Here is a 27,584-nt window from a genome sequence, read left to right as displayed (position 1 = left end):
TATATTCATTCTTTACACACAGACTGATATATTTCAAATGTTTATTTCTTTTAATTTTGATTATTATAACTGACAACTAAGGAAAATCCCAAATTCAGTATCTCAGAAAATTAGAATATTACTTAAGACCAATACAAAGAAAGGATTTTTAGAAATCTTGGGCAACTGAAAAGTATGAGCAATTGAAGCACTCAATACTTAGCGGCTGAAATACTTAGTTGCTATCCTTTTGCCTGAATTACTGCAGCAATGCGGCGTGGCATGGAGTCGATCAGTCTGTGGCACTGCTCAGTATGTTATGAGAGCCCAGGTTGCTCTGATAGTGGCCTTCAGCTCTTCTGCATTGTTGGGTCTGGCATGTCGCATCTTCCTCTTCACAATACCTCATAGATTTTCTGTGGGGTTAATGTCAAGGAGTGCGACAGCTGAAACCCATGTCTTGCATACGTCTGTGCGTAGTGGTTCTTGAAGCACTGACTCCAGCTGCAGTCCTCTCTTTGTGAATCTCCCCCACATTTTTGAATGGGTTTTGTTTCACAATCCTCTCCAGGGTGCGGTTATCCCTATTGCTTGTACACTTTTTTCTACCACATCTTTTTCCTTCCCTTCCCCTCTCTAATAATGTGCTTGGACACAGAGCTCTGTGAACAGCCAGCCTCTTTTGCAATGACCTTTTGTGTCTTGCCCTCCTTGTGCAAGCTGTTAATGGTCGTCTTTTGGACAACTGTCAAGTCAGCAGTCCTCCCCATGATTGTGTAGCCTACAGAACTAGACTGAGAGACCATTTAAAGGCTTTGCAAGTGTTTTGAGTTAATTAGCTGATTAGAGTGTGGCACCAGGTGTCTTCAATATCCAACCTTTTCACAATATTCTAATTTTCTGAGATACTGAATTTGGGATTTTCCTTAGTTGTCAGTTATAATTATCAAAATTAAAAGAAATAAACATTTGAAATATATCAGTCTGTGTGTAATGAATGAATATAATATAAAAGTTTCACTTTTTGAATGGAATTAGTGAAATAAATCAACTTTTTGATGATATTCTAATTATATGACCAGCACCTGTATCCAAACCCACAACTGAATAAAAATAAGTATTTATGTCTAAAAACAATTAGAGAATTTATAGGATTTTATATAGAGCTATATATGGATGAAACCATGGAACTGCAGATGTTTTTCTTATTTTACTCCCATCGGATGGCACTAATCAGGCTTCAAACATGGCATTTTAAAGGCATTGACTCGATTTTAACACGAAACACTTCCATAACTGAAAAGTAAAAAAAAAAAATATATATTTATTATTTTCAAATAGGAAAAAATGTATTATAATTATTGCATAAATATTAATTAGTACCATAAAATTCTCTCAAAAGAAAAAATATTTAACAAAAATGTACATTTATTTTACTGGGTTGAAAAAAGTGTGACTCCCAAATAAGGAGCAGCAGAGAGTTAAAACATTTCTCAAATCTCAAAGGTATTTCAAATATGTAAGTGTGGGCAATAAACAACAGAACGTGACGATGATGTTAAAACCTACAGCAATGCATGCAGTTACTAAATATGAAGTGTTTCAGTGTCATTTGACCTCGTGTCAATTTCCAGACCCAGAACCGCAGCACCGTGTTACTCTCGGTCACTGCGGTGTGACGTCATCACGGCGAAAGGTTACAAGAGTCCACAACATCCCGGGAATTTCAACAGCAGATCAGCGTGAGCCAATCAGCAGCCCCTTATGACCCCGCGGGACCAATCAGCGAGCGCCTCTCAAATGCAGCGCTGAGCTGAGATGAAACGTCACGCATGAAAAATATTTATAATGTGTTTTACAGAGTTAACTATGAATGAAAGCGCAGTTTATCCCTGTTTTTATCAAAGCGCAAATACAAGCTCCTACTGAATTTGACGCATTAATATTCATGTTAAGAAATAGTACATTAATAGATCCATTTTAAAATAAAAATCTTAATAAATCTTGCGTTTAAATAAAGAGAAAGTTTGATCATGGATCTTTTGAACTGGAAAATATTGCTTTCTTACCCTCTACAGGATAAACTCAAATTCCAAACATTAAATACTAGAAACTAACCCACGCTTTGCTGAAATGGTCTTTACTGAAACCAATGATTTAGATGCGTGTTAAAGGTTTGTAATTTCAAAATGATTTAGCCTTTAAAAGCTTTAATCCTCCACACCTGCATCAGATCAAGGCTCTGAGGTTCATTAAAATTACAAACAGATGTTCTGAAACTAAATCTGTTAAGTTCCAACACAAAATAACAAAGTATTATTCTGAATATATATATATATATAGAGAGAGAGAGAGAGAGAGAGAGATCAGTAACAGAAACTTGAATATTGAAAGTCAAAGAGTTGCATGTAGAAATAAATAGCTCTGACACGTTGAGCATTTATGAAAGTTGTGTATATTTTACTTCAAGTGTTTTCAAGCATGTAAGATTTACTCACAACCTTCAGAATGAACTGGTTTCATGATGCACACCGCGATGAGGACGTGTGTATTACCAGAACATAAACATGTATAAAAGATGGAACTATTTTATCAGGTGAACTGTTCCGTTACATTCAGTTTCTTTGCTCTGTTGAAGTACTGAAGACAGAAGAATCTCTCAAGACATGTCCAGGTCATATTTCACCTTAACAATCAAGCGAAATTACGTTTTAAATAAATAAGAATATTTTTAGGACCATTCATGTTGATGTAATTTTCTTTTATGCTTGATTTTATTCATTGGTTTTGGGATGGGATAACACCTGGACACCTTCTTGATAGATTTTCGTGACAGAGACTCCTTCACACACAGTGCCGTTCATCTTTGCTGCAATGGTTTGAAGAACATCTAGTGAAGCTCTGGTTTTTCTGCAGGAGTGTTTGGAGGAGCATCAGCCTCTCTGTGAGCGAGTGCAATAGAAAACAACCAAATCCAATCAAAAACACGGAATTCAACAGCCAGTCAGTAATGAACCTCGTCCACTAACAATCACCACGATGAATAAACTACAGACGGTGTCAAAATTTCTGCTCTTGTAATATATATATAAAAAAACAAAAAAACAATGGACCTCATTCATGAAATGCATTCAGAATGAATCTATGTGGAAAATAATTCTGGTTCTGCTTGTTTTAAGAGCCATTTTTAGGCAAAATATAGCATTCAATTTTTTTTTAATGCACAGAAAGTCGTTCTGCTCATGTAGATTCTCACATTGAGTTGAAGTCAACAATTTACATAAGATTTGTTTTTAAAATGATTTGCACTAATTCTTGTTTTAAGGCCTTTTGACGCAATCCGTTGCATTCAATGCAATGCAGTTTTTGAAATAACTTTGCAACCAATTATGCATTGCATTCTTACATTGAACTGAATGCAGTAAACTGTTGCATTTAATTCAACCATTTATGCATTAATTCCTTGATGAACGATTATGCATTGAAAGTAATTCTGCTTGTGTAGATTCTCACACTGAGTTAAATGCAGCAATTTATGCAATAATTATTTAACAAATGTTTTTTTTTTTCTTGGACGAACAGTTGCATTCAGTATAACACATTTTATGAATTTTTTTTTTTTAATGCACAGAAAATCATTCTGCTTGTGTTTCGCACAAAAAGGCCCGATCTTACTTTGAACTGAATGCTATAATTTATACAAATTAGTTCTGCTTGTTTTAAGGCCTTGTTTAGACAATCCATTGCATTTAATTCATTGCAATTTAAACAATAATGGTTTTATGAACAGTTCTGCACAGAAAGTCGTTCTGCTTGTTGTGGGATGAATAAGGCCGGCTGCATGGAAGGAGAATCCCAAACACATGAGATGAAGAAAGCAGTGGGATATTAACGGTGCATTCATTCTTAAAGCACAGTTCAGCGAAAAATCAAAACACAAGCGGAAACCGGATCTGCTGCTGAGCGCTGGAGTCACACGGCCAGCTTGTTGGCGATGGTCATGAGCACTTTGAGGACAGGCATGAAGGCAGAGATCTCGCTGAAGTTGCTGCTGCTCACCACCTGCGTGTGAACCTCCAGACCCTGCTGATAGTTGCGGGCGCTGACGCAGCGGCTGATCTCGTGCAGCCCGCCGAGGATGCTGGGAGAGAGCTGACGGGCGGCAGGACACAGGAGGGGTTTATTAGGACATCTAAGAGACTGAAGAGATGGGAATAAACGTCTTTAACTCACCGCTTGGTCTCGCAGTTTGTCGTACAGACTCTCCAGACGCTTGGAGGCATCATCCAGTTTGCGCTTCGTTTGCTGCAAGGTAAAATCATACATGAAATAAATAAGTACAGTTCACTTCGCAGCTCATTCTGATCAGAAATCTGCCCACTTACATTGGCATCGGATTTTTCAGATGCAGATTGGTTGCATAGGCGTAAAAATAATGTCCTGATTTTTCGCAACCATTATGATCTTCTTTCAAATGTGGTTTTAAATGAGATACATACTCTGGACATCCCTGATTTTGATTTGATATAAAACAAATGTATAAAACAATATTCTGTGATGATAGCTTTTCTTAATGTTGCTTGCACAAAAACTCACAGCTTCTTTTATTGAGGCAGAAACTTTAATTAATTTAATGAATTGATCAAATTAATCAGTCGTCAGTCTAGGCTGAGAAATTTCCCCCTATAAAGATTAACCCATCTCTTTTAGAAAACTACAGACCGGAGAACAACCTCCTGGACAGCAACCAGTCTGGTTTCAGAAGTGGACATTCGACCGAGACTGCCCTGCTCTCAGTTGTTGAAGCCCTAAGACTGGCAAGAGCGGCTTCTAAATCTTCAATACTTCTCTTGTTGGATCTATCCGCTGCTTTTGACACGGTTAACCTCCAGATCCTCCTGTCAACCCTACTGACAAAGAGCATCTCAGGAACCGCACTCCAGTGGTTTGAGTCTTACCTCTCAGATAGGTCCTTCAAAGTATCTTGGAGAGGTGAGGTGTCCAAGTCGCAGCATCTAACTACTGGGGTGCCTCAGGGCTCTGTTCTTGGACCACTTCTCTTCTCTGTCTACGTGGCAGCACTAGGTTCTGTCATTCAGAAACATGGCTTTTTTTATCACTGCTGTGCTGATGACACTCAGCTCTACCTCTCATTCCATCCTGATGATCCATCGGTAGCTGCTCGCATCTCAGCTTGTCTAACAGACATTTCTTGCTGAATGAAGGACCATCATCTTCAATTCAACCTTGCCAAGACAGAACTGCTTGTGGTTCCATTAAACCCATCGTTTCAACTTCACCATCCAAGTAGGTACATCAACCATAACTCCTCAAAAACAGCCAGAAACCTTGGAGTTATGATTGATTATCAGCTGACTTTCTCAGACCACATTGCTAAAACTGTCCGGTCCTGCAGATTTGCTTTATTCAACATTAAGAAGATCAGGCCCTTTCTTTGGGAACATGCTTTATAACTCCTTGTTCATGCTCTTGTTCTGTCCAGGCTGGACTATTGCAACGCTCTCTTGGCAGGTCTTCCAGCCAGTTCTATCAAACCTTTACAATTAATCCAGAACGCGGCAGCAAGATTAATTTTTAATGAGCCAAAAGGAATGCACGTCACACCTCTGTTTATAAATTGGCCACCAATAACTAGTCACATAAAAAAAATCAAGGCATTAATGTTTGCCTACAAAACCACCACTGGCTCTGCACCCCTTTACCTAAATTCATTACTTCAGACTTATGTGCCCTCTAGAAGCTTGTGTTCTGCAAGTGAACTTCGCTTTAGAAGCACAAAATCCCTTTCATGGACTTCTACATTAAATGTTCCCTCCTGGTGGAATAACCTGCTCAACTCAATCCCAGCAGCTGAGTCCTTACCATCTTCAAGAAACTACTAAAACACATCTCTTCCATCTTTATTTGACATTTTAACTCTTGAATTTTATATTCTAATTCTATTCTTTAAAAAAAGAAAAAGTTGCCCCTTTTAGACTTGCACTATATTTACCTACTAACTGCTTATTTTTCTTAAAAAACAAACAAACTAACACTAGCTTTTCTAATCTTTTTGTATTTTATAGTTTTCTTATTATTTATTATACAATTAACAAAAAGCAAAAAAGGCCTTTAACACTAGCTCGCTCAGTTCTTTTTCTATTCTATCTGTTTTCTTTTTATTTATTATATAATTTAAAAAAAAAACCTTGCTCTGTGTTCTGCATTAAACTAACTGAGACTTGTTATAGCACTTATATATCATTGCTCTTTTGTTGTTTTTGATTGCTTCTATTGTCCTCCTTTGTAAGTCGCTTTGGATAAAAGCGTCTGCTAAATGACTAAATGTAAATGTAAAGATCCTTTAAAATCATTATTGTTTTAAATGAGAAAAGCACTGAATAGACATTACAAGAAATATAATGATTCAACATGCATAAATAATGGTAATAAATGGGTATTAATGTTTTTTTAGTTGAATATCAAAATTATGAAACTAAAACAACCAGATTCCACCAAATTTATTCAAATAAATGTAATTTATGCACTTTTTTTAAATTCAGAATTCTAGATCTAATTATCAATAAAAAAAAAAATCCCCATTAAACATCATTTTTTATCCACTTAATATTTAAAAAAAAAAGTTGATCTGTAGAAAAAGAAAAATGAAAAACACCTTTTTACAAATATGCATGCCTTTATCATTGTGTCAGTGTTATTCATATCTACAGTCAAAAATTTTGGCAGTGACATAAATCGGATCGGATCAGATGCATTTTAAATAATTGCTAAAATCTTCATTGGCCAAAAAATGAACTTCACTGTTTTTTGATCCTAAGCTAACATTAATTGACTAATCGTATCAGCAGATACAGAATCGTGTCTCCAGCAGTGCAGCGCTTGTTCAGGAATGACGGCTGGTTGGTGTGAGAGCATCTGTCATGAAGAAGTGGCTCAAAGATCATTACAATGAAATTTTGGATCCGTGGCAGCCTATTCAGCAAATGTACTTTACATGATGCAACTAACTTGGCAAACTTTGGCAAATTTTAGAGCAACAGACTGTACTTTGTAAACATGACCCTGTCTCTGTGGACAGATCTGAACCTGTGCAATAATTCCAGATGGTTACATAAAGACAGGCAATCAGATTAGAGCTTGCCAGATTGAGAAAGTTCTTGGGAGCTGTGTATGCAATGTCTTGTGTGTGTGTGTGTGTGTGTGTGTGTGTGTTACCGGGTCGGCGGCGGCCAGCTGACAGCGCTGCACCAGGCTGCTGAAGGTGGTCTTGAGGATCATGTGTTCGGCGGGGATTTCCTTCTGCCCCACGTGCTCGGCAGGAAGCTGCTGTAAGGACTACAACACACACACAGTTAATGTGATGAAAAACACAAGCTCATCTGATGGGCTTTGGCCTGATGACCTCTGACCTGCTTGCTGGGCTCCTGAGGGGCTCCGGGCGGCACCTGGATCCGATCCTGAGGAACAGGAGCCTCCGCCGGGAAACCCATCACCGGTGCTGTGATCGGAGCAGGGGGAGTGTAGTTCTCTGGCAGCTGAACAACACACACACACACAGCGTTCAGTTCAATGACACTCTGAGCAGGCACTGAGCATACAGTCAGACCGTGCTTCCACCTGAGAGCTGAACAATGATGTAAAACATAACCTGTCCATTTTCATAAATAGTACATGGTGCACGGTTTGTTTTATTTTTTGAGGAAAACAAATTCTGCAATCATAGAATTTAATATAACAAATAGCAGTTATTTTAAAATATAACAAATGAAATATATGTAAAACATTAATTGTTTTATATTTTTGAGAACATATTTTAGCATTAAAAGTCAAGAAATCCTATGATTGTATAAAAAGCCTTAATTAAATAAGAAACACCAGTTATTTTAACCCATAATAAAAAAAAAAAACTAAAATAAAAAAACATGCAAATGCGTGCAATATTTATAAAAAATGTACTGGATTTATTTATTGTTTTATATCTTTGAGAACATATTTTAATTCAAGGTTTTTATGCAATCACTGAATCTGATATAACAAACAGCAGTCATTTTAATACAACAATGAAAATACATATTTCATGCAAACGCATGCAATATTTGTAAATCATTTATTTATTGTTTTTTACTTTAAAGAACGTAATTCAACATTTAAAGTACTTTAATTTTTTAAGCAATCATTGGATTTGATATGACATTTAATATGATACATGCAACTGCATGCAATATTTGTAGATAAATTATTTTTATTGCAGATAGATGAAATAAAGTAGCACTCATATTTCTTCCTGAAGCTTAGACAGTAGATCATGGTGCTTGCAACCCTAAAGCCATAGGTTTGATTCCCAGGGAATGCATGAACTCATATGTACATCTTATATGGAGTGCGAGTTGCTTTAGATTAAATGCACAAATGTGAATGTTTATTTGGTAGAAACATGCAGAACAAAGCCAGATTGAGAAGCAGCTCCAGCATCATGTCAGTGGAAAACAGGTCACATTGTTTCCTGGTGAATGCATTATTGTAAGTAACATCGTTAGGCAAATTCCAAATACCTTTTTCTTGCGTTGTCCGGCGCGTACAGCTGGAGGGTCATTCCACCCGTCCTGAACTGAAGAAACAATATTCACACATCAGTCACCAAAACATATATCTGCATTTAAATATAACTGCATGCATCAATACAGCAGCAGATAAACATATCTGGACACTCAAGTCACAGTTAGAAATGTCTGAATGTCACTGCATCTTTACAGACGTTTGTGAGGGTGACTGAAGTGTCTCTGTAGCGTCTCTTTCTGTCTGACTTACACTAGCATTCAAAAGTTTAGGGGTCATTTCAAATAGATGCTGTTGTTTTGAACTTCCTTTTGATCTGTGCATCCACAAAAATATTGTGCAGCACAACTGTTTTCAACATTTATAATCAGAAATGTTTCTTGAGCAGCAAATCATCATATTAGAATGATTTCTGAAGATCATGTGACACTGAAGACTGGAGTAATGATGCTGAAAATACAGCTGTGCATCACAGAAATAAATTACAGTTTAACAGAGGTTCACATAGAAAAAGGCTATTTGAAACTGTAATATTTCGAAAACAAATATCATTTTTTTATTTATAAATATTTTTGAATTGAAATATTTACTTATTTTTTCAAATATTTTTTATAAAAAATATTTGATACAAAAAATATAAATATTATATTAAATATTTTACAAAAATCTTCAATAATTTTTATTTTTCTGTATTTTTGAGCAAATAAATGCAGTCTTGATGAACAGAATCTTTTTTTTTTTTTTTTTTGTTAAATCTTACCGACCCCAAACTTTTAACATTAGTGTAGACATTTCTTAGTCTGTTTATATAATGCAAATCTCACACAGCATAGCTCTAATCAGCACTGAGCGATCACACAGGAAGCACATGATCAGTGTGCGAATATGTAAATGACTCATAATCAGTCAGCATTAAATATTAGAAGAGCTGAGTTTGGATTCCCGCTGTCCCTCTTAAACACACACACACACACACACACACACACACACGATATCTCTGCATTGAACAGTATAAACACTAGGGCTGCCCCCTAATAGTCTACTAACCGTTAGTTCACAGACGAAGAGGACCGTTAGTTAGAGAATTTTATTTGTTGGTTAGTTGTTTTGTTTATAGTTTATTTATAAATAAAAATCCACATTGGCGAAGTCACACAGATCGTTACGACTGGTCTGTGGTAATAATACAGTACATCAGGCAGGACATCCAAACACTCGCCTATCATTCATCGACCTCAAATATGACTTATCATCTGAAATATGTAAGCATTAGCAACTTCACATGGCCGCTCAATCAAATGTTAACCTTCAGAAATGTGCTCTTAAAATGCACCCTCATTTTTGGTCATTCAGATAAGAGTAATACATCTTTCAAAATCTGCAATAAATCTGAAACGAAACATTGTGCTTTTGTAAAATAATGAAAGCAAACAGGATGCGCTTTCTGCCGTCTCGGTCTCTATGAACTCAAGTGCTAAACTCTGTGTTTGCTTGCCTTACAGACATGAAAAAACACATCCATAGAGAGCGAAATGTCTACTTTCTGATGAAACCTAAACCAAATATTCTCAGATTATGTAATCCGTATGAAACATGCATGCTTATGGAGATGACGAGTCACTGTCGCTGAATTCATCTCTAAAGCCGAAAACAAAGCAAGCACTTTATTAAAATGTTAATGCAGCCTCCTCACTGTTTTACCCTGACACAAGATAATCATAGCTTCGCTGTGGCAAGCTTTATGCATGCGCTTGAGCGCTTATTAGGCTATGTATGCAATTAAAGGCGCATTATGATGATTTATATAGTTTATTAATAAAAGTGCGATTAGTCGACTAGTGCTTAAAATGAACGACTACTAGTCGACCAGAAAAATCCTTAATCGAGGGCAGCCCTAATAAACACACACACACACACACATCTCTCTCCCTGTCACCTTCCTCTTCTGTGTGGCACACCAGCCATGGGAAATATCCTGGAAATCAAACAGCAGGATGAATATAAACACACAGATGAGACACTGCTGTGTTCAGCGGTTCCTCCAGACGTCTGCAGGTACCTGTCGGTGGAGGCGGGACACCGGCGCCGCTGAAGCTCTTGGCCCCTGGGGCTCCGGGGCCACCCTGAGGATACCCGGCTCCGAGAGGAAGATAGGCCCCGCCGGGAGCAGCCACTGGAAACAAGGGCACCGGGCCACCCGGCAGAGACGTGGGCGAGAGGAACCCTGGGGCGGGCGGAGCGGGCATCATGGGGCCCGGGGGAGAGGAGGGCGGCACTGAGGGCCCTGACATCGAGGGGCCGGACATGAAACCCACCGGAGCTCCGAGAGAACCAGACTGAGCAAACGGCTGAGACGGAGGAAAACCTGCAGGAACCAAGCATCACAGGCAGACGGTTTTGATCAAATACACGTGTTTGCTAATAACACACCACTGTTCAAAAGATGGGGTAGGGCTCGGTGATATGGCCAACAATATTACAAGCATAATAATTTTTGTTACTTACTGTCAAACCAAAAATTATTCAGACACCAGATATAATTTTGACATATTTTACTAGGACACTATGTAAGTGAGGATAGCAAAATAAAGTGAACTGTGACATATTACACCCAAAAATTCTTAAAACAGTGGATTACCAGTAATATTTGGGACCAGAAATTATTCAGACACTTTGACCTGAACATGTTTTGCACCTGCACCTCACGCACTTTCTCTTTTGCACACAGAGCTGATGCTATTTCTGCTGAGGAACTGAAACCAATGTGTCTAGACAGACCTCTTACTTACATCTTGTAATCAACAATTTGGTGAGCAGAGGAGCCTCACCGTCGGCAAACGTTTGAATGTTTGAATGATTGGTGTATATATTTGATTGACAGGTACCCGGAGCTGTGGCAGGGTGTTGTGGGTAGACACAGGGTCTCGGGCTCGGCCGTGGAGCTCCAGCAGGAGCAGCAAGATCGGGCCGTGGCTGAGGAGTGAAGAGACGGGGCATCATCTGCTGCATCTGAGGAGGCCCCTGAACACACATCAACACACACAACACCTAAAGAACTGCTGGACTACTGCTTAACCTCACACAATATATGATACGAACAAGAAAAGCCTTTCAAGGCAGAGCTATTACCAGTTATTGCACTGCTTTTAACTAAAACTACTAAAAATTTTAATAAAGCTGAAATAAAATAAAATAAATATCAGAGGGAAAAAAATATGTAAATTTAGATGAAATGAGAACTGAAATACATTAAGATGAAGTACTAAAATTACCCAAATTAAACTGAAACCAAACTTGAAACACACACACACACACTCACTCACTCACACACACTCACACACTCAGACACAGTCACACACACACACACTCACTCTCTCTCACACACACACACACAAACACACACACACACACACACACAACAACACACACACACTCAGACACAGTAACACACTCACTCTCACACACACACACACACACACTCACACACTCACTCTCACACACACACACACACAGTAACACACACTCACTCACACACACTCACTCACTCAAGACAGTCACACACTCACTCACTCTCACACACACACACACACACTCACTCAGACAGTCACACACACACACACACACACACACTCACTTAGACACACTCACTTAGACACAGTCACACACATTCACTCACACGCACACACACTCACATTCACTCTCTCACACACACACACACTCACTCAGACAGTCTCACACACTCACTCACACACACACACACACACACACACACACACACACACACACACTCACTCTCTCACACACACACACACACACACAAACACACACACAGACACACACACACACACTTAGACAGTCACACACATTCACTCACACAAACACACAGACACAGACACACACACACTCACTTACACACACACACACATAGACACAGTCACACACACTCACTCACACACAATAGTAGTTTTTTTTAGTAAACTAAAAAAGAAGTTAATTAATAAAACTTACAATTAAGTTAAAATTAAAATTGAAAATATAAAATTAAAAGCTAATCCAAAAATGTAATATATACTATAATAGTACATAAACTAAAGAAATTACAAAAACAAACATTTCTCAAGTCTCTTTGGAATAATGAAGACACTGGTTAATCATTCGCAACCAAGCTATAACCTTATTCTGTTTCAACACAAACTCCCTGAAGACAACACACACTTCAGGAAACATGCAGATGCAGCATGAGAACGCACTGTACATCAGACGAGACGCCCCTGTGCAAACACACACTGTACGCAAGCCTCGACTTACACAACATCCAGCAGCAGACGCGCGATTTCATCAAGGACACCAGAAAACAAATAATATCTGCTGATCATCAGTGGACGGCGTGCACATCTTCATCACAGACACACAGGGGTGACTGACGGCTCTGGAGTTCAAGCATCATTAAACACACACACACACACACGGGAGAGTGTGAGTGTGTGTGAGCTGCGTCTCACCTGTGTGTGTGTGTGGGCTGCGTCTCACCTGTGTGTGTGTGTGTGTGTGTGTGTGTGGGCTGCAGGTTGGTGTGTGTGCATTGTGTGGTGTGTGGTTGTGTGTGTGTGTGTGTGTGCGTGTGCAGGTGTGTTGTGTGACTTGTGTGTGTGTGTGTGTGAGTGGTGTGTCACCCTGTGTGTATTGTGTCCAGACTGTGCAGTGATGAAACGCCACCCTGGTATGTGAAGATGCTAATGTGTGTGTTGTCCTGATGAGTACAATGAACGGTTGTGTAACATTATGTTGCCAGACATGCAGCAGGCCTACGATTTTAAAGGGTTGGACCCTATGTTGCCAGACAGAGGAGATTGTGTTTTGTCATTAAGGTTGCAAATTTAAAGGACTTATGTTCAGGAACATGAACGTTTTGGTTTGATCTGGTTGCAAAGGACTTGCAAAAGGTATGTGTGGATCCTGGGGGACATGATAGTAAGATATAAAAGCATAGCACTGAACGATTTAACTGGTTTCATCATGACACATCTGACAGTGATTACTTTAAAAATATTCCAAATACTCCTGACATTGTAATTATAAATGAGGTTATGAAATCTGTATGTGTCTTTGAGGTGGGCTGCTGTAGTGACCTGTATATGGATACTTGCTACTATTCTAAACTATTGAAATATCAGCCACTGGTAGATCTTATTCACCAACTTGGACACAACTGTAAATGAATAATTCTGGTATTTGGAAGTTTAGGCCATGTCCATAAGAATGTGATCAGGGGGATGCAAGAAAAGGAAGCAAAAAGGCTTGCAATATTCTGCTCTGTTTCAGTCACCATAGGGAGCATGCAAATATGGAGACGGAGATTTTTTTTTGTTTATCCTTAATGTGTTGAGTATTATAAATGGAAGAACCTGTATGTGAGCCATGAATTGTAGATCTGTCACCTCGCCAAAGACCCTTCCCAGAGTATTTGGATCTTGTTTTCGTTGTAATGTCTTTTAGATCCAAATAAAAGCAATCAAATGTGTGTGTGTGTGTGTGTGTGTGTGTGTGTGTGTGAGCTGCGTCACACCTGTGTGTGTGCTGCAGGAGTGTGTGTGTTTGCCGGTGCTTTAGCGCCTCCCGCTGGCACAGACGACTGCGGTCTCTGCAGGATCTCACCCTTCGCATGCGACAGTCGCTCTCTTAACATCCGAACACCAGGCTAAATCACACAAACACACATCACAGTAAATACTATCATATTAATACTAAAATTATACATTTTAAAATAGCTATAATACTACTGTAATGTAAAACACAATGTGTCATGTAAATATTTAAAAATTATAATATTATTATTATTATAAATTATCTACACATTTCATCTTATTAGATTATAAATTATAAAAATTAAATCAATAAAGAAACTTTACTATAGCAAGTATTACATTACACTGTAAAAATAATATTATTTTATTAAATTAAATAAAACAAATAAATCATAGCAATATTGCATTGTAATAATAATAACAATAATCATTTAATCATTTTTATATTTTTATTTTATTAAATCACAAAAAGCAATAATTCTACTATACTGTATTATAGTTATAATATTTAAATTATAGTTTAATTAAATTATGACAATTAAATCAATAAATACATTACTTCTGCAATATTACCATTGCACTGTAAAATTAAAATTAGTATTTAAAAAAAAAAATCATTATTTCTTTGTTTTATTAAATAATAAAAAATGAAATAGTATTAATTGCATCTAATTACAATAAAAATAAAATGTAAATTAATAATAATAATCATTTTACTGAACAATAAAAAAATTACATTTATTTTGGTGAAAAAAAACAAAAAAACAAATTCTATTGTGGACAACAGCTGCTTTAAGTGCTTCCTTCCTTCACATGTTTCTAAGGATGGATGATGCATGTTGCTTTATTATAAGCAACTCCAACTTGTTAGGAGGACAATATCTGATAATAATCTGAGGGTGCAAAAAAATCTTAATCTTTAAAGTTGTCCAAATGAAGTTCTTAGCAATGCATATTACTTATCAAAAATTAAGTTTTGATATATTTACGGTAGGAAGTTTACTAAATATCTTCATGGAACATGATCTTTACTTAATATCCTAATGATTTTTGGCCTAAAAGAGAAATGTATAATTTTGACTCATACAATGTATTGTTGTCTATTGCTACAAATATACCTGTGCTACTGATGACTGCTTCTGTGCTGCAGGGACACAGATATAAATGTGTATTAGTGTGTGCACCTGGTCTGGGCAGTCGGGCAGGTAGCGGAGCGCTGAGGTCAGGCTGCCCTGAGATGCCAGGATGCTGGAGTACTGGACGAGCCTCTCGGTCAGCGCTGAGCTCTGAACACAAACCTCACCGTTACGCAGACGCTCGATCGACTTGCGCAGGACCATCACCTTCTCCACCAGATCCTGCAGACGCACGAGAACACAGACGTCAGCGCACGAGAGCATTCACTCAATGTAAGCGTGAATCAGTGAGTGTGTGTGTGTGTGTGTGTGTGTGTGTGACCTCCAGCGCCAGCGGAGAAGAACAGTCTCTCTGTGACGTCCAGCACTCCACCAGACGCTCGATGTTCCCCGAGCAGATGAAGCACAGACAGGCCTGCAGACAGCGCTTCTCTGTGCCTCCAGCCTGCAGACGAGAGCCCAGAGTATCTACACACACACAGAGAGAGAGCTGTCAATCACTCCAGACTCTGCGCTCTGATTGGACGAGCCGCATTCAGAGCTCTTATACTCTACACTAATGCAGAAGCGTGTTTGTCAACCGTAGCAGACTAATCAAGAAACTGTGATGTTCTCACCGCAGAGAGGAGCGAACTCCTCGGGGTTAGCGTAGGTCAGCAGAGCCGCCAGCGCCTCCTTCCAGTTGTCCAGCTCACAGCTCTGGACGATATCACGCCAGTTCTGCGTCACCACTGACGAGATCAGCTGACCGAGAAAAACAACTCATTAATACATCATCATCATCATAATAATAATACTGTGACTAATAATAATAATAATAATAATAATAATAATAATAATAATAATAATAAAAATAATAATACTGTGACTAATAATAATAATAATAATAATAATAATAATAATACTGTGACTAATAATAATATAATAATAATAATAATAATAATATAATAATACTGTGACTAATAATAATAATAATAATAATAATAATAATACTGTGACTATATAATAATAATAATAATATAATAATACTGTGACTAATAATAATAATAATAATAATATTATTGTGAAAACTAATAATAATAATAATAATAATAATAATAACAATAATAATACTGTGACTAATAATAATAATAATAATAATAATAATAATAATAATACTGTGACTAATAATAATAATAATAATAATAATAAGACTAATAATATAATAATAATAATAATAATAATAATAATAATAATAATAATAATAATAATAATAATTATGAGTAATAATAATAATAATAATAATAATAATAATAATAATAATAATATTGTGACAACTAATAATAATAATAATAATAATAATAATAAATAATAATAATAATACTGTGACTAATAATAATAATAATAATAATAACAATAAAACTGTGACTAATAATAATAATAATAATAATAATAATAATAATAATAGTAATTTAAAGAATATTGTGACTAATAAAAACAATAATAATAATAATGACTAATAGGAAATTGCTACAAATAATAACAATAATATTAATAATGATAATTACTGATAATAACTAAGACTAATAATAAACAATAAGAATACTAATAATAACAATTTAATAAAAATAATTATAATAATTATTAAAATAATAATAAAAGTAATAAGACTATTAACAAAAATAATTATTTAATATATATTACTATTATAATATATTATATTTAACTATTTGTGTTGTTATTAGTCGTCTTATAATGAATAATAATCATATAATAAGAATAACGAGTAATAATACTAACAACAACAACCTTATAATATAACAAATGTTTTATAATATATAATATAACAAGTACATAAATATAAAACAAATTATTAATATTATTATTATTATTTTTGTATTTTTTAAAGTAGTAGTAGTATTCTTATTGTTATTATTATTAGTCATTTTAATATTATATTCAACAATAATAATAATAACAAGACTAACTAGATTAATAACAAGAAATAATACTTTTTAAATTATTTTAATTATTATTGTTATAAAAAGTCATTTAATAATAATAATAAAATAATAATAATAAAATAACACTCACAGTGGAGATGGAAGTGAATACTGATATAGTTTCCACGAATGAATCTGAAATGAAAATGTCATCATGCACAGATGCTAATGATTGTAAGCGGTTACCATGGAGACGCTGTTGGTCTGTCGCTGGAGGTAGTGCTGCTGGGTCTTCTTCAGTAGCTCCTCCCCTCCGCTGATTGACAGGAGGATAGCCTCGGCGTAACGTCCGTCATTCAAACACAGATCCACGGCGCCCTCGAAGTTCCCCACCAACAGAGCCTGACTGATAGACCGTCCGTATCTGCTCAACACAGCACCACATTCACACCTGAACATCAATATCATAACATTACGCACATGCTTGTAATTCAGAGATGCTCACCTGAGGACACGGGGATCTGGAAGGGCGCTCGGTCTTTCTCTTTCTTCGGCAGCTGACTGAAGAAATCAGCCGGAGACTCGCGTCCGGACAGACCGTCTGCAGCTCCGCCCGACTCCTCTGCTCTCTGATTGGACGATTCAACATCAGATACAGTAAAACAAGCATGCAGTGATTCACAGCGCAGCTGACACACACCTGATCAGACAGCGTCTGCATCTTCTCCGCCAGATCATTCACGTCTAAACCGTTCGGATGATGGCTCCTCCCCAAACACGCCGAGATCTGCAGGAACAGAGGCCACAACTAGAGCTTCACTCAAAAATTATGAGTCTGTTTCTCTCACAAAGCATCAGCAGGTAAAAATAGACGAAGACTAATTATAATAATAATAATAATAATAATAATAATAATAATAATAATAATAATTTAAAGAATACTGTGACTAATAATAACAATAATATTAATAATTAATGATAATAACAAAGACTAATAAATAATAAGAATACTAATCATTTTTATTAGAACTGTAATATTTAATAATAATAATATTAAAATTTTAAATTTAATAATAATAATAATAATTATTATTATTATTATTAAAATAATTATAAAAAATAAGACTAAAAAATAAATAATTAATTATTATTTAATAACTAACACTAACCCAATATTTTAAAAATAATAATTAAAAAATAATTAATAAATATTATTAGTTAATATTATAAGCATTATTTTTTAATTGTATTATTCTTATAGCATTATTGTTATTTTCATTATTATTAATGTTGTTATTTTTGTTGTTATTGTCATTATTAGTAGTAGTAGTAGTATTCTTATCTTATTAGTTATGTAATTTGAATTATTTTTGTTATTATTAGTCGTAAAAATTGATATAATTTATATAATTGATATATGTCATATCTTACTAAGAGGTAAATGCGTGTCATATTTTGTCTCGTTTTATAGGACAGCTTCTGTACATGGGTGGCTCTCCTCTGATATAATGACTAGTGAATGAATCTGAATGTTGACAGTGCTGTGGTTTGATCTGATACCTTCCTCTGCAGCTCGTCTTTACTGAAGCCCAGCAGCCGCAGAAACTTCACACGCGCTTCATCCTCAAAGTTCACCTGATAAAACACCACAGAACAACAGCTGAACAGTCACTCAAACTGATTCCTGCATCAGTTCTCTGTGGACTGCAGTATGAATACGATAGCTTCTAGATGATCTATATTCTCTATTCCGGAATCTCACACAGTAAGGTGCTTGCAACAGCAAAGTCATGGGTTCGATTCCCAGGGAATGCGTGAACTCTGTCTGATCAAATGCTCTCTTGAATCCAAAATGAAACAGAAATTCTTCTAAAAATGCTTATGAGACTAGAAGCAGTTATTAACAACAGAGAAGCTTAAGGGTTTCCTGCAGTTTTCATCAAATACATAAAAGTTTAATGGTATAGTGACAAATATCAAGACATTAAGACAGCCATAAATAATATAGTATTGTTGTTTGTTCGATAATTAGTATTGTAATGTAAAATTTAATTATTATAATATTTTTTTCTTAAAAATTTGATTTTTTATTTTACAGTAAAATATTGCAATAATATTTTTTATTTTGTTTTTATTTCTTTTTTAAATATTTTATTAAGCAATAATAATAATAATAATAATTATTATTATTACAATTATTATTAAAAACAACAACATATTGGCCAAAATGTACAGCTCTACAAATGAGTTTTTTTTTTAAATCAAATTTTAATATCATTTTTATCAGAAAAAATTACAAATAGATTTCAAATTGTACCCAACATTATAAAAGGTGATAAATCTGTATCTGAAATAGATAATTTAATAATAGAAAATAGATAAAAATAATAATCTTTTTTCCACACATTTTGCATCTCAAGGAAATGTATCCTGATTTAAGGACACTTATATTAAAAAAACTAAAATAGATACAAGATATTTATGTTTTGAAGTGCGTGAAACATTATTTGCCATGCCTTTATGAATTTTAGACTTCTGACTCTGATTTAAGATTTTTCTTTAGGCATTAATAGGGAGAATTACGAGTTTTTAAGACCTACAGAAGCAGTATTGTACTGTAGTGTTTTAAGACACTGTTAACTATATTTTCATCAGGCTGAATGAAGCCGGGTTTTGTGGCATCACAGTTTGTGTTTCGCAGAAGAAAGTAAATAAGAGTTGAATGATTTATTTGAGCAGTAGATAAAAGTTGGTTGTAAGGGTCAATTTTATGAAATTGAGATTTCTACATCATCTGAAAGCTGAATAAATAATCTCTCCATTGATGTATGGTTTGTCAGGAGGACAATATTTGTCTGAGATACAACTATTTGAAAATCTGGAATCTGAGGGAGCAAAAAAATCTACTAAATATTGAGAAAAACATTAAAGTTGTCCAAATGAAGTTCTTAGCAATGCATATTACTAATCAAAAATTAAGTTTTGATATATTTACAGTAGGAAAATTTACTAAATATCTTCATGGAAACATGATCTTTACTTAATATCCTAATGATTTTTGGCAAAAAGAGAAATGTATAATTGTTACCCATACAATGTATTGTTGTCTATTGCTACAAATATAGCTGTGCTACTGATGACTGCTTCTGTGCCGCAGGGTTCAGGTCACATGTGGAGTTGTAGTTGTGTGTAGATGTGAATGTTTGTACCGTGAGGAACCTCCATATGTCCTGCTCGGCGTCAGACGGGGCGCTCCTGATCTTGTCGTGGCAGAAGCTGGTGAAGGATCCGGACTGTAGAGCGGCCTGCAGCTCGGCCGAACGCTGGAGGAACTCCGTCTCTGTGGTCACCTGACTCACCTGCACCTGTCGCGCGATCGGCTGCTGCTGCGGAGCCACACTAGGGTTCTCAAACGTCACCAGCTTCCCTCCGAACTACAGGAGACAGAAGCAAGCACAGACTCACAGGAAGCTCAACACATTCATTTTGTCGGCTATTTTTAATTTAAAATCATTAGGATATTAAGTAAAGATCATGTTCCATGAAGATATTTAGTAAATGTCCTACCATAAATATATCAAAACTTAATTTTGATTAGTAATATGCATTGCTAAGAACTTCATTTGGACAACTTTAAAGATGATTTTCTCAATATTTAAATTTTTTGCTCCCTCAGATTCCAGATTTTCAAATAGTTGTATCTCAGACAAATATTGTCCTCCTAACAAACCACACATCAATGGAGAGATTATTTATTCAGCTTTCAGATGATGTAGAAATATCAATTTCAGAAAATTGACCCTCATGACTGGTTTTGTGCTCAAGTGTCACATTTAGTCATTTGTCCTGTTTTAGCTTTTTTTTTGAGCAATTTAGTCTAGTTTTAGTCAGTAGACACTTGCACATTTTCATAAACACATCATCATAAACAATATTGCATGCTGATATCATCTCAGTTATCGTTTAATGATCTTATTATTGTCTCGTCTTAATCAGGGGAAAAAATTTGGTTGAAGAACATTTTTGGTCATAGATTTCATTAACGAAATTAACACTAAAACACATCTTTCTCAATGTCTCTGAAATACTCACAGCGAAGGACGCGCCGACGGGCCTCCGCACCCACTTGGGCGGCTTCTTTAGCGGAGGGACGATGGTGGTTTCCACCGAGGGCTGAGGAACCTGCAGAGGAGGAAGAGTCTGACCGGTCCCAAACGGGTCGCTGCTGTCAAACGAGGCCGAGATCTAAGAACAGAGAGAGCGATCATGTGATCATCGTTCCTCAAAGAACAGCAGGTTAGACGTTCCCGTACTCTCACCTGGTCCACCGTGCTGTGCTGCTGCTGCTGAAGACGTCCTCCCATCACAGAGTACACACTGATCCGTCCGTCAAACGATGCGGCCGACAGGAGGGCGGGGTTACGAGGACACCACTGCACATCGAAGCACCACTGATTGGCTGTCGGCAGCTCGTAAATCACCTGAAACACCAGAGACAGGGCATGATGGATTTCTATGATTGCATTAATCCTGATAAAAAGTCGTTTGAGAAAATTATTACAATTAGAAAAGTTTATAATAATAAGAATAATTATTGTTTGATTAATTTTAATCAATACTGAAATTATTATTACAATTACTAAATGTATTATTATATTATATTATTTATTATTTAGTTATTTATTCTATGTTTTAATAATAATAATAATAATAATAATAATAATAATAATAATAAAATACAGATTTTAATAATACAATTACTTAATTTATTTTATATATTATATATTATTTATTTAGTTATTTATTCTATATTTTAATAATAATAAAACAATTTAAAAGATTTTATAATACATTATATATATTAAATAGCCATGTTAAATTGTACTAAAATAATGCAATATTTTAATATTTTATGATGTTATTTATTCTATAAAATAATATTAATAATAATAATAACAACAAAAATTTAATTTTCTTATATTATATATATATATATATATCGTGATATATATATATATATATATATATATATATATATATTAAAAATATAAATGTTTTAATAATAAATTATATTATTATTTTTGGTATAAATTAACATTTCTTTAATTTAGTAATATTGGAACTATGATCTCTTATAAGGTTTATTTTTTTATTCACAGCGACTGTGAAAATTCACCTTTAAAAAACAGATTCAAAATATTAACCACACAAAAATGACAGTAGAGACATTTAACCCTAATAATAATAATAATACATTTTATTACATATTATATATAACAACAAATAATAAAATGTATTCTTTTTTTAAAATATACCTTTTATGAGATCTATTTAATTTTTAATTATTTAAAAAATTAAACTGTAATCTGTTTTTATTTAGTTTGTTCATACTGTGTCTGTGAAAATCAATCTTTGAAAACAGATTCAAATTAATCAGATAATAAAGACACAGTAGAGACGCGTAACAAGTCACTTAGGATAGAAGTGTCTGACAGGAGCAGAAAAGCAGCAGGTGCTCCTGACGCACCTCTCCGGTGTTTGGGTTCCAGCACAGGATCCGGTTGTCTTTGCCGCTGCTCAGCAGGAGCTCCGGATCCGCTTGACTCCACGAGATGGACAGAATCCCTCTGGAAGATCGAGAAGAGTGTTTCTGTGGAGACGTGACCTGAAGGAATCAGTTGAATCTGACGGGGTTTGTGTGAGTCTCTACCTGGTGTGGCTCTCCAGGACTTTGAGAGGCGAGGTTGCAAACCGAAGATCCCACATCTGTATGACCGGGAGTCTGTCGTCCTCTGAAGCCAGAACCAGCTGAGTGGCCACATCTGGATGCCACAACATCCCCGAGCAGTGCATCTGACACCACACACACACACACACAAACACAGCAGGTTCAAAACATGCCTGACGTCCTCTGCTTCCGTCAGGCGTTGATGGGTGTGCATGCTCTCACCCTGTTGCTGTGGTCACTGATTTTGATGATGGGCTCGTTCTTCCTCAGATCCCAGACGATGGCTTTCCCGCTGGGGTTTGCGGACGCAAGTATGTGCTGCACCTGACTGTTCCACGCCACCACGCTCACGTCCTCCGCCGGCTAACACACGACAGAACCAGCACAACGCCTGAGACTTCACACAAAACACTCCAAAAAAAAAAAAAAACATCCAAAAAAAAACCCTGTCCCAGAATTGGTTTTAGTCAGCTGAACTTTACAAAGAGATTTTAAAGAGGTTAAAACATTATGATAAAATACATATATTTTAATATTTACTGACATCATAGATATATATCCATTTAGCCAATCATTATAATTTATTAAATTAAATATTTACTGACCTCATGTATAGATATATATCCATTTAGCCAATCATAATGTTAAAATATTTTAAATTTAATATTTTGTAACCTCATATGTAGATTTTTTTTAGATTTAGTCCATTTAGCCACCCTTTATATTAAAATATTTACATTTTAATATTTTGTGACCTCATGTCCATACATGTCAATGTAACCAGTTCAGTAAAAAGTAATAAAAAAAAAAAATATAAAATAAAATAAGCACATCATCACTGACTTTTTTCATTATACCCATAAATTATAATACTAAAATACACATATTTTAATATTTAATGATCTCATATATATATATATATATATATATATATATATATATATTATATATATATATATATATATTTTTTTTTTTTTTTTTTTTTTTTTTTTTTTTTTTCTTCAAAATATTTAGTGACCCCCATATATCTCTATAGCAATTTAGCTACCCATTATAATATTAGTGACCTCATATCTATCTATATCCATTTAAACACCCATTATAATACTTAAATACACGTTTTAATCATTAATGACCTCATATCTGTATATACCCAGTTAGACACCCATTATGATATTAAAATATATAGATTTTAATTGACATGCACAAGCCACCAGAGAATGTTTGACTGTCCTACAAACCATCAGGTCAAGATTTAATGCAGGTACTGCAATTCATCACTGACCAAAAACCCATCCAAAACAACCAGACACACTCAGATCAACTGTGTTTTTAGGCAGTAACCCGTTGTTGAGTGAGATGAATGGTTACAGAAGAGATCAATCAAAACCCAAACCACAGCAAAACCACCACAAACCCTCACAAGAACCAAGACCTTCCTCTTACCTCACAGAGCTGAAGATACAGAGACAAATACAGTCACTTCATGATGCTGTGAACACTGACCCAACAATCACCCAAAAGAAGTTCCACACACCTGTGCCTTTGTGCCCGGCGTCATGGGATTACTGAAGTTGTTCAAGTCCCAGATGTATATCTCTGAATCGCTGGCTCCGGAGGCGACGAGGTTACTCTGATGCGGAGGAAACACACGCGTGTTTGTGAAAGCGGCAGCGGATGTGACGGGATCTGAAGCGCGAGTCTGAGCTCTACCTGGAAGCGGTTGTAGTCGAGCGCGCGCACGGGGCCCGTGTGTTTGTGGGACTGTCCGATCACGGCGTCCTCTCCCGCGCCGAGAATAGCGTCGGGGCTGAAGACGGTGACGCTTCCGCTCTCACTGCCTCCGATGAGCCGCCCGGATGAGCCCTCCGGATCAAACGCCACCCAGATCAGACTGTGAAACCTGCAGAAAACACACACACACACACGTATATATTCAGTGCCCTCCATAAGTATTGGAACAGTGAAGACAAAATTGCTCTGTTTGCTGTGGATTCAAGATGAATATGAGACAAAACCACAGAATGTCACATTGTATTATTAGCTGTGATCACCGGAAATTCCATTTTTGTGTCAATTTGTAACAGACAAACTGATAATACTCCAGTGAGGGTGACACACGACACAGAAGTGTCAGAAACACGCTCACACACGTGTGTTAGATCACACAGACATCCTTCACACAATCACTTCACAAACACCTTCAGATGAGGACAACAACTCAACCAGACTTCTGCATGTTCTGAATGTGTATGTCTACAGGGCCACAACACAACGCAAGGTTAATTTGCATGTTCAGTTTAAATTTATGTAAACGCTTTTTTTTTTTCTTTTTCACAAAAGATTTGTATTTCAAATAAATGCTGTTCTTTTGAGCTTTCTGTTCATCTGTGAATCCTGAAAAATAAAATGCATCACGGTTTGGACAAAAATATTGTGCGGCACGACTGTTTCCAACATTGATAATAATCAGAAATGTTTCTTGAATCATTAGAATGATTTCTGAAGATCATGTGACACTGAAGACTGGAGTAATGATGCTGAAAATACAGCTGTGCATCACAGAAATAAATTACACTTTAACACATATTCACATAGAAAACAGCTGTTTTAAATATTAATAATATTTCACAATTTTACTGTATTTTTGGTAAGATAAATGCAGCCTCACTGAGCAAAAGAGATTTCTTTCAAAAACCATAAAAATCTTACTGATCCCAAAATTTTGAAAAACTTTTTTTAAAATTAAAAGTCAACTTTTTTTAAATTTAAAAATATACTAATTATAATATTCACTTTTGGTCAAAAATAAAAGGTTTTGAAAATAATTGTTTAATATATATATATATATATATAAAAAAATGTAATATTTTCACTTTTTATAATGAATGAGAAGTATTAATGTTAAAAGTTTACCTTTTACCTGTTTTATTGATTGATTGATTGATTGATTGATTGTCATCGTGTTATTTTTTTTCGGTGAATTGTATTAAATCCAATTATGGTCAGTTTGCTCCGGAACATACTGATCGTAGCCAACATTTCAACATAATACAAGAGATATCAGTTAAACTGAGATTATAAGATACTCCATAGAAGATTTAATGATCCAGTCATGTGCTGAACTTTTATCGCTTCAGATATTATAATAATGTATTCTGAACATGAACATCTATTTAAATAGAAGTACAAATGAACTCAAGTGTACTTTAGTGTTCAGTGTTAATTAATTTACTGTATTTTTGATCAAATAAATGCAGCCTCGCTGAGACTTCAAAAACATTAAAAATCTCCCAAACTTTTGAACGGTATGCTGTAGAACATGTATACTATGGCAGCAGTACTGTCTGATAATCCAAACACACGTGTTTCCAGAAGAGCTGACCTGTTGGAAGTGGGCAGAGTTCCTCTGAGCTTCATGTCCAGGGATGTATCGGCGAAGTCCATCTCGAAGATCTCCAGAGCGCTGCTGGTGTTGAAGGACGCGTCCAGCTGCTGCGCCGCGGTCCCTGCACATACGAGACAGAGAAGAAGAGCAGATTACTCCAGCATCATGTGTGCGTCTGAACTAAACCAGCGCACGCAGACGCAGCTACCTAAGGCCAGGCGCGCGGGGTGCTGTGGCGCAGGACTCCAGGCCTGTGTAGCCGTCCTGAGTATCTCCTTCACCCTCATCTTCCTCCGAAATCCTGAAGAGACAAGAACACGATCAGACATTAATCAGAATCAGCTTCACTGGTAGCTGTGTTTTCGTGACAGAAGCTTCAACAGATAACGAAAGAATCAAAATAGAACAAGTAAACAGGTAATAACAACAACATACAAATCGACAATTTTGTATGTACAGGTACATTATGAGCAAATTCGAAATGCAAATTAAGTGTGTAATTAAACTAAGAAAATTAATACAACGTCAGATTATCCTAAAGAACCCGTATCTTATTATTACGTTAAATAAAAACACATTCGCGCGACAGAATCACGAAAACAGCAGCGCTAAACTCTGGACAAACACGGTCTAGATTACGTCCCAGACTCTAATTATACATAGTATCTGATTATTTTTTTCATCCTCGTGAACTGTGTGTGTAATAAATGTTTTATGGAGTCGGTATAGAGCAGATATGTGTGTTTAGAATCACAGTTTGTTCCTGGTCGTCTGCTGTTAGCATTAGCCCGCTGCTCTCTAACAAACAGACACACACGGATGAGATCGCGATCACACACACAATCTAACATCACAACCGCGACTTAATCCTAAAAACGTCTGATTTCGGTAAGTGTTGTGTGTGTACTTACGGTTGTTAGTGATTATTAGTATCGTTTGTGTGTTGAAGAGAGTTTCGCGGCGCTCCTCGCGCGTCACTCGTGGGGAATGTAGTCCGGCGCGGAATTGTAGTCCAGCACGGCAGCCGGAGAGGGACATTTTTTACGAAACGAGGAGGACTCGAAACTGCCAAATCGACACTATTTATATTTCTACTAATGCCAACATCGCTTAAATTAAAAATGTAATAAAGCCAACAGTGCCCATATACATTTTTCTCTAAAATTTAATTGATTTTATCCCCAAATTAAAAGTAAAAAAAAGCCAGATAAACACAAATTATATCGATTATTGTTTAACACTTAATGCTGTTCTTATTAATTGCATTTT

General features: G+C 35.9%; 1 protein-coding gene across 1 annotated transcript; it reads right to left on the bottom strand.

The window, feature by feature from the left end:
- Positions 1-2,418: 2,418 nt before the first annotated feature.
- LOC109092552 (protein transport protein Sec31A-like) lies at positions 2,419-27,376 on the bottom strand. The gene is given in 29 exon segments (XM_042734811.1): positions 2,419-4,131; positions 4,213-4,284; positions 7,216-7,335; positions 7,410-7,535; positions 8,553-8,608; positions 10,493-10,531; positions 10,616-10,921; positions 11,442-11,577; positions 14,123-14,254; positions 15,326-15,499; positions 15,600-15,745; positions 15,895-16,021; positions 17,446-17,612; positions 17,615-17,623; positions 17,705-17,828; positions 17,900-17,986; positions 18,760-18,834; positions 20,409-20,633; positions 21,292-21,444; positions 21,519-21,680; positions 22,727-22,826; positions 22,910-23,052; positions 23,150-23,290; positions 24,374-24,382; positions 24,465-24,560; positions 24,641-24,830; positions 26,313-26,436; positions 26,524-26,616; positions 27,227-27,376. Coding segments are annotated over 29 exon segments (3,639 nt in total). The 5' UTR covers positions 27,354-27,376; the 3' UTR covers positions 2,419-3,951.
- Positions 27,377-27,584: the final 208 nt, after the last annotated feature.

Source organism: Cyprinus carpio, chromosome B12, assembly GCF_018340385.1.
Source record: "Cyprinus carpio isolate SPL01 chromosome B12, ASM1834038v1, whole genome shotgun sequence".
Lineage (NCBI taxonomy): Eukaryota > Metazoa > Chordata > Actinopteri > Cypriniformes > Cyprinidae > Cyprinus > Cyprinus carpio.
This window is presented reverse-complemented; position numbering and strand designations above follow the sequence as displayed.